Source organism: Oryza sativa, chromosome 1, assembly GCF_034140825.1.
Source record: "Oryza sativa Japonica Group chromosome 1, ASM3414082v1".
Lineage (NCBI taxonomy): Eukaryota > Viridiplantae > Streptophyta > Magnoliopsida > Poales > Poaceae > Oryza > Oryza sativa.
The window spans coordinates 3,257,778-3,272,619 of record NC_089035.1 but is presented as its reverse complement, the minus strand read 5'-3'; the positions used below and the strand labels follow the sequence as shown (position 1 = coordinate 3,272,619).

The 14,842-nt window shown below is 40.7% G+C and overlaps 5 protein-coding genes across 6 annotated transcripts; all 5 read right to left on the bottom strand.

The window, feature by feature from the left end:
• Nucleotides 1-210: 210 nt before the first annotated feature.
• LOC107278768 (receptor-like protein 9DC1) lies at nt 211-4,744 on the bottom strand. 2 transcript variants are annotated; one of them, XM_015766478.3, is made up of 2 exons: nt 4,036-4,744; nt 211-620 (listed from the first exon to the last, which is right to left on the bottom strand). In XM_015766478.3, the coding sequence occupies exons 1-2, from the start codon at nt 4,517-4,519 to the stop codon at nt 451-453; spliced, it is 654 nt and encodes a 217-aa protein (XP_015621964.3). In that variant the 5' UTR covers nt 4,520-4,744; the 3' UTR covers nt 211-450. The 2 variants fall into 2 exon arrangements, with proteins under 2 accessions (XP_015621964.3, XP_025878749.2); XM_026022964.2 differs by lacking the exon at nt 211-620 and adding an exon at nt 1,813-1,950 and having other exon boundaries at nt 4,036-4,519.
• Nucleotides 1,369-4,038, bottom strand: LOC112936132 (receptor-like protein 20). Its single transcript, XM_026022959.2, has one exon. The coding sequence runs from the start codon at nt 2,898-2,900 to the stop codon at nt 1,503-1,505; it is 1,398 nt and encodes a 465-aa protein (XP_025878744.2). The 5' UTR covers nt 2,901-4,038; the 3' UTR covers nt 1,369-1,502.
• A 323-nt stretch (nt 4,745-5,067) lies between the features above and the next one.
• LOC136351072 (uncharacterized) lies at nt 5,068-6,051 on the bottom strand. Its single transcript, XM_066304348.1, has one exon. It carries the CDS (start codon nt 6,049-6,051, stop codon nt 5,380-5,382), a length of 672 nt encoding a protein of 223 aa, XP_066160445.1. The 3' UTR covers nt 5,068-5,379.
• On the bottom strand, nt 5,068-7,543 carry LOC136351885 (receptor-like protein 9DC3). Its single transcript, XM_066304346.1, has one exon. The coding sequence runs from the start codon at nt 7,541-7,543 to the stop codon at nt 6,161-6,163; it is 1,383 nt and encodes a 460-aa protein (XP_066160443.1). The 3' UTR covers nt 5,068-6,160.
• On the bottom strand, nt 5,068-13,172 carry LOC107277838 (receptor-like protein 7). The gene is made up of 2 exons (XM_066304341.1): nt 11,283-13,172; nt 5,068-8,055 (listed from the first exon to the last, which is right to left on the bottom strand). Exons 1-2 carry the CDS (start codon nt 12,868-12,870, stop codon nt 7,742-7,744), a joined length of 1,902 nt encoding a protein of 633 aa, XP_066160438.1. The 5' UTR covers nt 12,871-13,172; the 3' UTR covers nt 5,068-7,741.
• Nucleotides 13,173-14,842: the final 1,670 nt, after the last annotated feature.

The window sequence follows — 14,842 nt, the reverse complement described above, 5'->3', positions numbered from 1 at the left end:
AATGATGTCTAATTACCTTATGTTATCCAATTGTTTATAACAAAACAAAAATCGCATCTTATACAATAATTTAAGTTATATTAGAAAAAGATAAGTTTGCATTATCTCGGATGACTTGGGAGAAGAAAACATAGTATTATGCGCAAAATGGATAACAATGTCACGCGTGATTATGAGTTAAATGGAGGTGACTGGATGAGTAATCAATGATTAAATTAAATGGATGAGTAGCTTCTTTATCCAACGGCTGATAACTATGTACTAATACAACTCGATGGCTTAGAATTATTGATGATGTGGTTTCTTATATGCTTTGCTTTATACAAGTAAATGCTCCTTAGTGGGTACAACTATATAGGAAGATATGATGAGTTAACTACCCGAGAGAGAGAGAGAGAGAGGAGCGGCCACCACTTGCGAGCCCTTCCCCTCGTCGTCCCCTCCTCCGCTTCATCCCACTTTGGAGTTGGAGTACTCGGCGAACTCCCCTATCCCATTCCCACCACCGCAGCCCGTACACCGAAATCCCAACCAATTGGACCAACCAATGTGGTCACCATATGGCGATGTCCTCAGGAGCTCTGCACGCCAGGTGTTTGATGGAATGGTCCTGCCATCAGCTGCATTGCACAGGTTAGTGTGTGAAATCTAGGATTTCTCGAATATTATGAACCCATTTTGGAATTACTACGATTCTAGTACCAAATTACGAATGCAGCTTAGTGTTCCGGTGTTGATTTTCCTGCTCTGCTGTGGTATTGGCCTATTAGGAGACTAGCAGTTCAATGTGCGACCTGATATATGACGCCGTTTTAGTTTTAGATATAGATGTAGAGCTGATACTTAATAAAGAATCGTGTAGTTTTAGTTTTTATTAATGAATTTCGTTTTCTTATTTCAGTTTATTTTAAGCTTTGCTTGTGCATTGTTCTCGGATGACATCATTTAGTTTTAGTTCCTATATGTTTACCTAATTTGGTCCACATACAAGATTCGGGCTAGTATTACACAACTAGTAAGAATAACAGCATATAACTCTGATTACAATTGTATTGCAAGTGATCTTTTCACAGAAAGTTTCATTCCAACGCGTAATTATGTGATCTTCAGACTTCAGTTCTTCACACAGAAAATTTTGTTCTAGTATGGTTGTTTGGTACTCAAAGTAAGTTCTGCGTAAGTATGTACTTCAAACACAAGATCATGATATATAGCTCACTGATCTATGCTACAAGTTAAACTGACCCTAATAATGCCACATACAGGTCATGCATTTCAATTCCTTTCTTGTTTCAGACATAACAATTGTTTGTTGGCTTGTATAAAATTTTCAAGGTAATAAACAACTAATCTTATAGGATGCATGCATGATGGAAAAGTGTTGTCCATGCACATAGTATTATATACATGCTAGCTACAATTACAGCTAAAATTACAAGGGGAAGCAGACTGGCAGACTCCTGAACAGATAAATATAAAAAAAGGGTGGATTCCTTCAAAGATTATTTGCCAATGCAAGGTTTCCATGAAACTACAACTGCAATAGCGAACCCAACACCAAAACCCAATCCAACGAAGAGAAATAGCATAACGTCTACAGATTTCTCTTCAGAAGATGTTGATTTGTTGCTGCATTCGTTTGACAGTGGAGGCCCACACAAACCAGCATTTCTTATAAATGAACTATTGTGGAGTGTCAAGAAATGAGGTGACTCTGGTATTCTTCCCTCCAGCATATTATTTGATAGGTTCAATGTTGATAGGAAGTCCAAGGATGCTAATTTTTGAGGGATCTCCCCAGAAAGCTTATTTGAAGAGAGGTCCAAAGACTCAAGTTGATGCAGACTAGCAAGCTGGTTGGGAATTGGTCCTGTAAGAGCATTATGTGACATGTTGAGACCACTGAGCACGCTTAGTGTGGCAATAGTTTCAGGAATGCTGCCATGGAACCTATTGTTTGAGACATCAATTAGTACAAAGGTCTTTAAGATCTTAGTAAATGTCAAGTCAAGTCCTTTATATGTAACCGTAGTAGTAAAAAGATATGTTATATGGTTATATGTGCCATACATATCTCCATCTTTCATGACCAATATTTCGTTACTGGAGACTGACATCATAGCTTTTAATTTCCTAAACCATTCATCAGGCAATATGCCCGAGAAATTGTTTGAAGCTAGATCAAGAATTCGGAGATGCTGTAATTCACAGTCATCATCTTTGGTAAGAGTAGGCCCCAACTGTCCGTAGAACTTATTGGACTTCAGGACAAGGACTTGAAGTTTAGGAAGAAGATGCATCCAACATGGGAAAGAGCCTCCAATTTGATTGTTCCCAACATCAAGTACCACCAAGTTTTTGCAAGCAACTAATGATGTGGGCAGTTGCCCTTCAAATCGATTGTAGCTGAAATCCAATGCCTCAAATGCACAATCTTCCTTGATATTGTGCGGCAACTCTCCGTTAAGTTGGTTCGCCTTCAAGTTTAGTACTTTTATTGTTGAAGAATTCTCCATTAAGCAAGAAGGAATTGAACCATTTAAGATATTGTAGGAGAGGTCAAGGATTTGAAGACTCTTAACAGTGCAGAATGTTGATGGGATTTCTCCAGAGATATTGTTCCTAGAGGCCTTTAGAGATAGTATACCGGCAAGATAAGGAATTAAATCAAATGGCATATACGAAAACCGATTATTTGAGTAATCTAACTCCAAGTCTGAATTCTCTTTAGGTATAGGTATGGGCCCTTCAAACATGTTATAACTGAGATTGATGTATCTTGTGTACAAGCAGGGGAGCAAAGAGTCGTGTCCTATACTGGTAAACTTATTATTTGACAGGTCCAAGAAGAACAATTCCTTCCAAGTTTCCCATGCCCATCGAGGTATTGGCCCATGCATTTGGTTATTTGAAAGGTCAATTACGTGTAGCTCATCTTGATGCTTTACTGCATTGGGAAACTTTGATATGTTGCAGGATGCTAGGCTCAATTCTGCTACTTTGGGAGAACGCACTACTGAGTCATTGACTAAACCGTCCACCACAGATAATTTATTATTTGAAGAGCAAGGTCTGATAAATATGGTAGTCTCCAGAATGAGGTAAGTTCCACTGTCCCCACAAAGTTGTTGATTGGAAGTTCCAAGCTCCGCAGTTGTGTCAAGTTAAATATTTGCAATGGTATGTTTCCAGAAAAACTGCACTTGAATAAAGATAGTCTCCTGAGATTTCTGAGATTGCCTATGGAAGATGGTAATGATCCAGACAAGCCACAATTAGAAAACTGAAGCTCTGTCAGAGATGTTAGATTTGTTATCCAAGCTGGCATTGATCCTACTAGGCCTTGCCCAGAAACCTCTAATAAGTTCAAGGATTTAAGCATTCCTAGAGAAGATGGTAGCTCTGTAGGGAAATCATTGGCACTAAGACCCAGCTCTTTCAGACCTGTGAGATTAGAAATGGAGGTTGGTATCTGACCAGAGAACTTGGTACCACTGAGATGCAAATTGATCAAACTACTATTGGGTGAAAAATTGGGAAAACTGCCATAGATTTCGTAGTTGTAGCTAATATCTACGGTTGTTAATTTTCTGTTCTGGAAGATCCTTGCTGGAAATAAACCCTCCAACTTGTTTCTTGAGAGTTGAAGAACACCAAGGGAGGACAAATCGGCGAAGAACTCAGGTCATACAAGTCATTTTCTTGCAAGTCAACAACAGAGATATGGCAAGCTGAAGAGAGACTGACAGATGGGACCTGAGATCTTGCAAAATGGTAGGCTCAGAACCTGATCTTTTGGAGTGGAATTAACCAGAGCGTTGCACCATCCTTCCCCTCCATTGGACATATACACAAAGCCAAGATAGAGCTCCCTCAGATTGTCAAGATTTGCAACCAACCTCAGAAAATCTACCTTCCAGAAGCCCCAGTTGGGAAACGAAGGTGCCATGATATCGGCACGATCGTCTTCTTGATTGATCACATAGAAAAGAGTTGATAAATCGAGAGAAACCAAGTTGGTGAGGCGTCCTATACCTGCCGGTATCTGGCCTGTGAAGCTGGGTGGGGAGATGTTGAGATGGGTCAGCTCGGTGAGCCGCTCGAACCCGACGGCCGGGAGCCGTGACGCGTTGAAGTCGTTGCCGCCGAGGTTGAGATACCCCAGCGACGTGAGGCTGAAGACGGCAGCGTCAAGGCCGCCGCTCTGCAGGCCGCGGCCGCCGAGATCGAGGGAAGTGGCGCGGCGGCCGGTGCTCCCGCTCGCGGCGGCGTCGTTGTCGTCGTCGTCGCAGCGGACGCCCGCCCAGTGGCAGCAGTCGGTGCCAGCGCGCCATGACCGGAAGGCGGTGGCCGACGCGGTGTTCACGGTGAACGACCGCTTCAGCTGGAGCAGCGCCGTGGCCTGGTCCGGCGAGCATGGAGGAAGCGATTGCGCGAGCCTAGCTTGTAGGAGGAGGAGGAGCATCAGTACGAGTAACGATGTCTCGTAGTACCGTCGTCGAGCTTGCCTGGTACACATTTTGGCGCCTTTGATTGTTGTATGCTTGAAACAACTAATTTTATGACTGTCTGACTCAGACAGAGATCCTTTGTTTGAGCACAAGAAGATTTACAATCTTCGATTGGACTTTATGCTTAGGGAAAATGCCCTTTTGTAAGCTCGATTTTTAAAAACTTCCTACATATCTGGCTATCTGCCTATGGCCAGAAAGGTAGATTATTCAAGTCAAGGCAAATGTTTTTTTGTTGAAACGAAGCCATTGACAACTTGGCATCGTAATCGTGCGAGACGTCAATCGCACTTAGAGATTGAACTGGCTGTGAACAAGTGTACATGCGTCGTTGTCGCGGCCGTGCCCTGGTCAGACGATGAACACAGAAGTACCACGAAACATACAAATCCGATAGCACCAGCTGGCCAGCTAGCTGCCGTGCATACTTTGCCAGCGTCACGTCACCAACATGTAGTTTAGTCGCAAAACCATTTTTCATTTTTAAAAAACACAGCACAAACACAAGCGCTCACAACGCGCACATACTCATCCTATCCCTATAAACACCTCCGGAAGACTGGATCGGTATATCTTAAGATTAATAAAATTATTACATGCGCCTTGCCGTCAACGTGTACATCTACCATTAAAAGAAATACAATTAGCAGTGTGAAATCTAGGATTTAACACTTCGATCACTTCTACGCCTCCGTGAGACCGTGACTGGGCGGGTGAGCGCGATAGACCGATGGTGCGGTCTCTGAACAGGCCGTGATGTTGTCGGCCCATCCATGTGTCCATGTGCTGTCTAGGCAGTGGGCCGTTTACTAGGTCAACTACTTCGACATGTACGGGCCGAGATGTTTGGAGGCCCACGGAAAGCCTGTTATGTTGCGGCGAACACCAGACGGGGCCGCGGCCATGTCCCGCCTCCGGCTGCTTTCCCGGCGACCCGGCCGGCGATTGAAGATGTGCAGCGGCGGGTCAGAGGCGGCAGCGTCTGCACAAGGGCGGGGATCTCTCCCGGCCATCCTCCTGGCGAGCTCGGAACGATCTCCCTCTCCTGCATGGTGCACGCCCTGCCTGAAGGCTGAAGCGCATGCCGCCCTGGAGGGCCTGCGGCGGCGCCGCCACCAGCTGCGGCGAGACTTCCACCCCTCGCTGTCCTTCTCCCCCACCTCAGGCGGTCCCGCACATCCCAATCCGTGATAACCGCCACCACTTGGACCTCGCCGGAATGGGGCATGAGGTTGTAAGGGGGTGAGGATGAGGGGGGCGGAGAGGAAGGTGAGATGGTATCCAAGGTTCCAGATGTTGCACTTTTCAAGCAGATATTGCAGTCGGCAATCAATGGATCGCTACTGGGATGTCCCGTCCTGTCCGTCTGCTTCGTCATCGCCCTCTTCTTCCACCACCACACCACGAGGGCCACCAGGTGTTCAAGAGAATGCGCCACCGGCCCACCGCACAGGTTAGCGCAAAGAGCACATTGCTTATAGATGGCGCCACTAGACCTGATAATCACATATACAAAACTATGCAAAGCAGAAGGCTGCATTCTTATCAACAGAAAATGAATTTAAATTCTCACTAATTACGAGTACACACATACACATATATCATGTCCGTAGGTGGATAAACACCATACATATAGTGTATACTAACAATCATCGTTTTTTGCGATTCCATCGTTCTATGTGGCACAATGATTCGAACCAGACTGCCAATATGAAGCCCACTGTGAACCCCAGGCCAGAAAAGATGAACAAAAGGATCACGCCAAGTCTGTCCTGCCAGAAACTGTTGGTACCTGAAGGAGCTGATGCACTTGGAGATGTTGAGCCTGGAGTATCACATTGTTTAGAGAGTGGCTTTCCACAGAGGTTGACATTACCTTCAAAGGAGCTGTTGCTAAATGACCCGAACTGGTTACCCTGCGGTATTCTTCTGGTCAAGTTGTTGTACGAAAGATTCAACCAAGCAAGAGAAGTTAGAGAAGCTAACTCAGGAGGGATTTCCCCTGAGAGTTTGTTCCAAGAGAGATCCAATGACTCCAGCTGAGTCAGAGAATTAAGCTGCGATGGAATGTGTCCTGTGAAGGCATTGTGTGACAGGTTAAGTCCACGTAGTGAAACAAGCTTCCCCAATGACTTTGGAATAGGACCACCAAATGAGTTATCTGAGAGATCAATTACTTTGAAGGTGGTTAGGATTTTAGTGAACATAAGAGTGCCCCCTTTGTAATTGACAACCGTAATATCCTGATAGAGCAATGGTATTTTTGTGTTTGTGGTATGCTCTAATATGTGTCCCTCATCGTTGTCATTTTCCATCATTGATTGAAAATGCTCAAACCATTCTGGATGTATGTTGCCAGAGAAATGGTTGGAGGCCAAATCAATTATTTGCAACCTTTTGAAGTGATTACAATTTTGGTGACAACCTTTAAGACCCCTTATTGTGCCATTGAGTTTGTTGGATCTTAAGACAAGGACTCGGAGATTTGGAAGTTTACCCAACCAAAATGGAAAAGAATCAACAATCTGATTATTTCCAGCATCCAGGAGCTCCAAATATTGGCAGTATGATAGTGATCTAGGTAGTTTACCTTCAATTTGGTTTCCATTCACATCTATTGACTGAAGATTGCACCCCTCTCTACTATTGTTAGGTAACACCCCATGGAATTGGTTGTCTCTCAATTTCAATACGCTTAAGTTTACACTTCCTGTAAGACATGCTGGTACTGATCCACTGTAGTTGTTGCCAGATAAGTCCGTGATAATGGCTTTGCTTGCATTACAAATCGAAGATGGTACATTGCCACTTAGTTTATTATTGGAGAAATTAATATAGCTGGCGTTTTCAAGATATATGCCAAAGTTCGGTACTATTGAAGAGAAGTGGTTGTTTGAGTAGTCCAATGCGATCTCACTGGATGTGGTTACTGGTATTGGTATGCTTCCTTGAAGTCTATTGAAACTGAGATCAAGATAAGCTAAATTGGACATATTAACAAGAGAAGGAGATTGTTCCAAAGTAGTTAACATGTTGCACGAGAGGTTCAAAATATTAAGGTGGCCCTTCCAATTCTCCCATATCCAATTTGGTATAGCCCCCGTTATTTGATTACTCGAAAGGTCAAGAAGGGAAACCGCATCAAGATATTTTAATGTGCCTGGAATTTTTGTAAGGTTGCAAGATGACAGGTATAAGTACTTGATGTTAGGAAGATAAGGAGGCACTGTTTAACCTTCATCATCTATGAGTGATATCAAATTGTTTGACAGGCTTAGGATAAATAGATTCTTCTGCTTCCAGACAGAGCTAAGTTCAACTGTGCCTGTGAATTTATTTGATTCAAGAATGAGATAATTAAGATTTGTAAGATGAAAAAGTGAGTTGGGTATCGGGCCTGATAGTTGATTGTTGGCTAAGTCAATACATAACAGAGATGAAGTTAAAGGGTAAGGAATGTCTTCTAGTGAACCAGAAAGCTGGTTTTCTTGAAGGTAAACATTTTCCAGCCTCGGAAGAGCGAACAACGATTGTGGAATTTTCCCTGCATGCAAGTGCAGTATACTAGTCAAAAAGTTCAAAGATGAATGTTCACTGAACTGACAGTCTGGTACCTTAGGACGCACTTGAACCAAGACAACTCATTCGTCCGAGTTAACCAAACTAAGCTGATTTTCCGTAATATTGCACATGGTTACATTAACATTTATTTAAAATATTGTATTTGATAAAAAGAAGCATTGCTTTTGGTTCTATATATATAATTGTTTGCTAGAGATACTAAAACATTTTTTATAAAATTCTACTAACAAAGTTTGATTTAGTTACTTGGAAGGCACTAATAAAGATTTAACCATGATCACTACTACAAAATCATTTTTTGCATGTGATCAAAATCAATTTTCGCAGGCAGCTAGACGGCCCGCCTGAACCTAGGTATATGCGAAAATCAACATTTTCCCATGCATGTTGAGTAACCGCATGCAAAAACATGATGTTCACGTGGTCACCTATGCCAACCGCTGCGAAAATGATTTTGGAGAAAACAAATAAAAGTTCCACAAAAACAATTTCGGCCAAAACTCTAGCTTCCCATCCTCTTTGAGCTCGTCGTTGCCCCTCGAGGACGGCGCTGTCGGATCCACCGCCCGCCATTGTCGTCGCCCCTCCCGGGGCCTAGGGCGGCGCCACCGGATCAGCTGCCCTCGAGGTCGTTGCTGTATTTGCTGTCGCCGGCACTGTCGTCACGCGCGTCAACATCGCACCTGAGTGAGCCTACTGTCGCCTCCATCTCAGTCGCTGAAGAAGAGAAGGGAGGGAATGGGAAAGAGATGAGGAGAGGGAGTAGGAGAGGAGTGATGGGAGGTGGAGCCAAGGAGAGAAGAGAAAATAAGTAGTGTGCGTGAGTGGAGAGGAGAAAAAAATATGAAAAAATGTAGTGCGGTGACGCGTGTGGCCCACTTGCTCTCCATGTTGCTCACTTGCGAAAATCTATTTTCGTAAGAGACCCCTTAAGGTGCAACATTGCAGGCAGGCCTCTTAAGGGTCATCTGCAAAATATATTTTTGCATGCGACCCTTGAACCGTACTCAAAGGAGCAATTTTTACAGGCGAAAGTAGTTATGGTCCACCTACAACTTGGAGGGGGTCTCGTCCAAAAATCAATTTTGCAGTAGTGGATGTGTCACATCAACGTTTGTAAAAAAGTTGGTAACAAATTGTTCATACGTTTAGCTTTTCCCTTTTATATAATAAAACCATGGACCAATAAGCATCTTCCCTTTAACTTATTAAATAAATAAAAAAGAAGGCTCCATATTCGCTCTTATGGCCTAGAAATTCTCATATTAATCGAAGAAATAGGAAAAAAAGAGTCCATACAGGAATAAAATTTAAAAATAAAAGTAGAGAAGATAAAATTTAAAAATAGCTGAAATTCAGAATTAAAAAGAAGGAATGTAGTAAGAGAAGACTAGAGTCCATACCATTATACAATAGAACTAATGGAAGTTCGGAATTAAAAAAATAAGAAAAAAAATAAAAGTAGAGGTTAGAGTTCATATAGAAATACAATTTAGAAATAACGAAAATTTGAAATAAAAAAAATTCACTCTCATGGTCTAAAAATTCTTATATTAATAGGATAGAAAGAAATAGACAGAGTTCATATAGAAATACAATTTAAAAATAGCTGAAATTCAGAATTAGAAATAAGGAATATAGGACGAGAAGACTAGGGTCTGTACCAGTATACAACCAGTATACAATAGAATTAATGGAAATTCGGAATTAAAAAATAAGAAAAATAAAAATAGAGGTTAGAGTTCATATAGAAAATAAAATTTAGAAATAACGAAAAATCGAAATTTAAAAAAAGGAATATTGAAAGAAGAATATAGAGTCCATATAGAAATATAATTTAAAAATAATTAAAATTCAGAATTAAAAAAAAGAAATATTGAAAGATAAGTTTAGAGTCTATATAGAAATAAAATTTAGAAATAATAAAAATTAGGAATTAAAATAAGGAATATTGGAAGAAGAGTATAAAGTCTATATAGGAATTTAGAATTAATTAAAATTCAGAATAAAAATAATAAAATTAAAAGTAGAGTTTAGAGTAATTATGGAAATACAATTTACAAATAACTAAAATTAGAAATTAGAAAATAAAATTTGGAACAATAGTCTAGAGTCCATATAGGAATACAATTCCGAAGTAACTGAAATTTGAAATTAAAAAATAAATAATATCGAAAGATGAGTTTAGAGTCTATATAGAAATTAAATTAGAAATAATGAAAAGTTCATTTTTTTTAAAAAAGCAATATTATAATTATAGTCTACAGTCCATATAGAAACACAATTTATAAATAACGGAAATTCGGAATTGAAAAATATGAAATATTGGAAGAGGAGTCTAGAGTTCATATAGGAGTATAATTTAGAAATAACTAAAAATTTGAATTTAAAATAAAAATATAGGAACACAATTTATAAATTATAGAAATTCATAATTAAAAAAAATTAAAGAATGTTGGAAGAGGAGTCTAGAGTCCATCTAGCAATATAATTTAGAAATAACTAAAATTCGGTATTAAAAAAATAATTAATACCTATCACATATATACAACATAATATGAATATTGCACATTGATAGTTTATTCAAGTTAGTACAATTTTAAATTATCTTGTTATTTATGATATTTTAATAAAAAATAAGAAAAAAAATATATGCTACTATAATATAAGAATGCTAGCCGCGCAATTTGTGCGGGGCACCATGCTAGTTGTTATAATATAATATGGACCCGTTCCGATTAATCCGTGTGCATTATTCTCTTTTTTTCACCAATTAACATGGTAACTTCTAGGCTCTCAAAACAAACATGTTACTCCTTTTAGCATTCTATTATAATATTTTAGTAGCAATAGATTTCTAAGCTCCTAGATTAGTTGTAGATAGGAAAATGTTGTAAGTTTTTGAAAATAGACGCCATTGATTTACTGTAGGTGGATGTTAATATCTAGATGCGAGCCACAATTATCAAACAGAACGTGGAACTTGCTCCACCACTACCAGTCTATCATGTTATCTACTATGTGTGTTTTCACGTTCCAAATCAAAATACAGAAATATATATATTACTACTTAAGCTTTTGAGTGTTCGACAGCACTCGCTTGGTGGCATTTTGAATAAATTTATTTTATGATGATATTTTAAATTGCATATGTATGAAGGAAGAAGTAGCCGTCGTATAAAGACTTACCGTTGAGTTGGGGATTAGATGTGATCCGCAGACTTTCCAGTTGGGTCAGATTCCCTATTGTTGAGGGTATCGACCCAGAGAAGCCACAACTATCCATCTCTAAATTTGCCAACTTCGTAAAATTACCGATCCACGGTGGTATTTGCTGTCCAAAGAACTCGCACCCTCTAAAGTCCAAGGTCTCCAATTTTGCAAGATTGCCAATCTGATATGGTATTATTGACCCAGAGAAATTGCAGTCCCAGATCCACAAAAACTTCAAATTCGTCAAATTGCCTATCCAGGAGGGTGCCGATTCAGAGAAATCGTACGATACAAGCTCCAAAGCAGTCAGCTGCTTAAGGTTGCCTACCCAAGATAATACCGCCTTCTCCAAGCCTGATTCCGATCCTTGCAATTCCAGTTCTGTCAATGAAGGAAGCTTATCTAATAAAGAGGGCAGCTCCTTGGAAGTTCGTGCCGTGCTCATACCCAAACGCTTCAAGGACTTGAGATTGGCAAATGAGGACGGTATGTGATAAGATAAATTGGTTGCTGCTAGACCTAGTGTTTCTAGATTATTTCCATCAGGGAATTCTGGTAGGTTAATAGAAAGATTGGGGTTATGAGACAAATCAAGCGTTCTCAAACTTTTTAGGTGGAAGATTTTTGTTGGGAACTGCCCTTCAAAAGAATTGCCTGCAATTTCAAGAATGCTCAAAGAAGATAATTCAGCACAGAACTCAGGAACTTTGCTGGGGAGTCCAAAATTGTATCCAAGGTTGATCACCTTTAAGGAACGAAGCCTTGAGAAGGAAGAGTGAATAGGACCAGATATACGGCACGCAAACAAGCTAAGAATCTCGAGTTGAGGAATGTTGTCTGCTAAAACAACTGACCAAGTTGATCCGAAAATTTCTATCTCATCAAGATGGAGCTCCCTCAGGTTGCTCATGTTTGCCATGACGGTTTGGAAACTTGGTTCATCGAAATACAACCCATCATTACTAGAAAAGTCAAGAGTGACAAGTTTCATGAGGCAAGCAAGTCCAATGGGGATCTGACCATAAAAGTTGCTGTGTGAGAAGTTGAGGTGGATCATATCTGTGAGCCTCTCAAACCCAGATACTGGGAGTTCGGCTCTCCAAAAGTAATTGGAAGCAAGGTTAAGGTTTGTAAGAGAGGTGAGGTTAAAGAGTGCAGCATCGAGACGATTGCTCATCAAGTTCAACTCACTGAGGTCAAGGGAAATGACCCTGCCGGAGGCCATACCACATGTGATGCCCTCCCAGTGGCAGCAGTCCGATCCAGCTCGCCATGACGATAAGTTTGCATTATTGATGAAGGAATTTTTGAGCTGTAGGAGGGAAGAAGCTTGCTCTGGGAGACAAGGGACGGTTGTGTCATTGTTGGCTGCAGTGACTATGGAGTAACAACAAATGAGGAGAATGAGAATGGGAGTGAGGAGGCGTTGCTTGGTGGATATCATCATTTTGCTGCTGTCTTGGGTTGATGCTCCAATTGTACTGCAGATGTATATATGCTTGCTCGGCACACATATAAAAGCTCCAGGAGCGGACATAAATTTGCACCATTCCTGCATGCCCATTCATATCCTGTTACCAGTGTTGTTTTCGTCGGTCCATGCCAGCCTGTTGCCTTGATATGGCCAGCATTTTTCCACCTGCCTTATTCTGTTATATATTATGAACGCAGGAAATTGTACACAGACTGATGACTGATCAGTGATCACAGAAGCAGCAAGTTTCATTGTCTTGGACAGTTGGACTAATTCAGAGAACAACTCAGGTTAGTCTCACGAGTCATGATCAGGGTTCACTTTCTCGTTTTCGGCCTTTGTATCGGGCAGTACCAATATAACGAAATTTCTGAAATTTCCAAATTTTAGAACAAAATTTAGTCAAATTTGAACAAATATTACCGAAATTCATAAAAAATTAAAAAAATCAAAATTTTGGCCCAAATAATATCGTATCGGAGGGGTCCGCAAAATGATCGAAATTTCAGTCCGAAATATCAAACCCTGATAATGTGGAATTGTGGAGAGAGTGTCTATACTCTAAACGGATAGACAGTGATGCAAGCGACAATGAAACTTGCTGCCAGCCTCATACTGCCTCAGTTCAGCAGCTTCTATCCTCGTTGGCCTATCTATCCTCCTGTCTCATTCTCGTTTTCTGTACTTCTTTTTTTTCTAATCAGTTTTCCAGCTCGATAATTCGAATAGATTGTTGTGTTGAAATACTGGATACTGTCATGCGTGCTGCACGGGACCAGACTGTGTCCAGCGAGGGAGTCAAACTCCGGCGTGGAGTCGTTCGCCGGTGGCTTTGTTCCCTGTGGTCTCGGTCGATGCCATTTGGACACTTTCGGCACGTGCGTGGAAATCCTGGCCAATGTAAAGGGCTGCGGCTTCACTGTTCCGTTGTTGTGTTTCTATCCGTGTTTCGTACCACGTGGAGGGCATCCGTTTGTCGATTCTTTTTGTGTGGCCCCACCATAAACGGAGATTACAGGATTATTCTCTCCGTCAATCACCAGATTACGCAGTTAGCGATTAATCCTAATTAGCGTGGCCCTCCAGGGAAACAAAGGCGCCAAATAAAAATTAAGACGCCAAACCATTAGACAGTTTTTCAGAAAATAGATTAAGCTTTACATATGGCACATTATTATCGGATCACAATCATCTTCTTCGCAACAACAATGGCCTCTCTATCTAATCTTCCAAGGTCAATCAAGGTCACCGATTCACTGCATGAACAAGTGACAACCATGCCGACGGAACCAGCTGCCTCTGCTGGAACGTTTGTACTGCATCATCCAGGGACAAGCTTTCATGGTAACCTAGAAGGGGAATTAGAGACGGTAAGACTTCATAATGTTTTCACTTTCTTTTATTAGTAATCATTGAGACTTGATCACTACAAGCACATCATATCAGTAAATCTCATAGAAGTTTTGCTTCTTTTCTATTAGCCCTTTTTTTTCTGTAAGTTTCATGAAAGTTTTTCTTTTTTTCTAATTTGTCTCAGATAAAAAACGGGTATATTAATCAAGATCCTAGTAAAATTGAAGCTACTCCACAAGCAGATCCCTCCAAAGGGAAGGCACCAATCATCGGTATGAAATTCAACAGTGAACAAGAGGCATATGATTTCTATAATGCCTATGCTCGAGACATGGGTTTTAGCATTCGAAGAAGCAGTTACCATTATGTGAAAGATTCCACCATAATAAAGAATCGGACATTTTGTTGTTCTCGTGCAGGTACTAGTTCCAACTTATATTTACAATGTTTAGTGTTCATATAGAATTCATATACTGAGTTAGTTTTATTTAACAATAGGTACTCGTGGTCATGATAAAAGAGAAGACCAAATTTCAAATTACGGTCAGTGTTTTAGTAGGCCAGAAACACGATGTATGTGCCGAGCATGCATGAAAATAAGTCTTAGGGATGATGGATTGTATTGCATATATGAATTCTTGCACGAGCATAACCACATTCTTGCTACTGGAAGTCAGGCCCTCTACTTAAGATCTCAAAGGAAAATAAC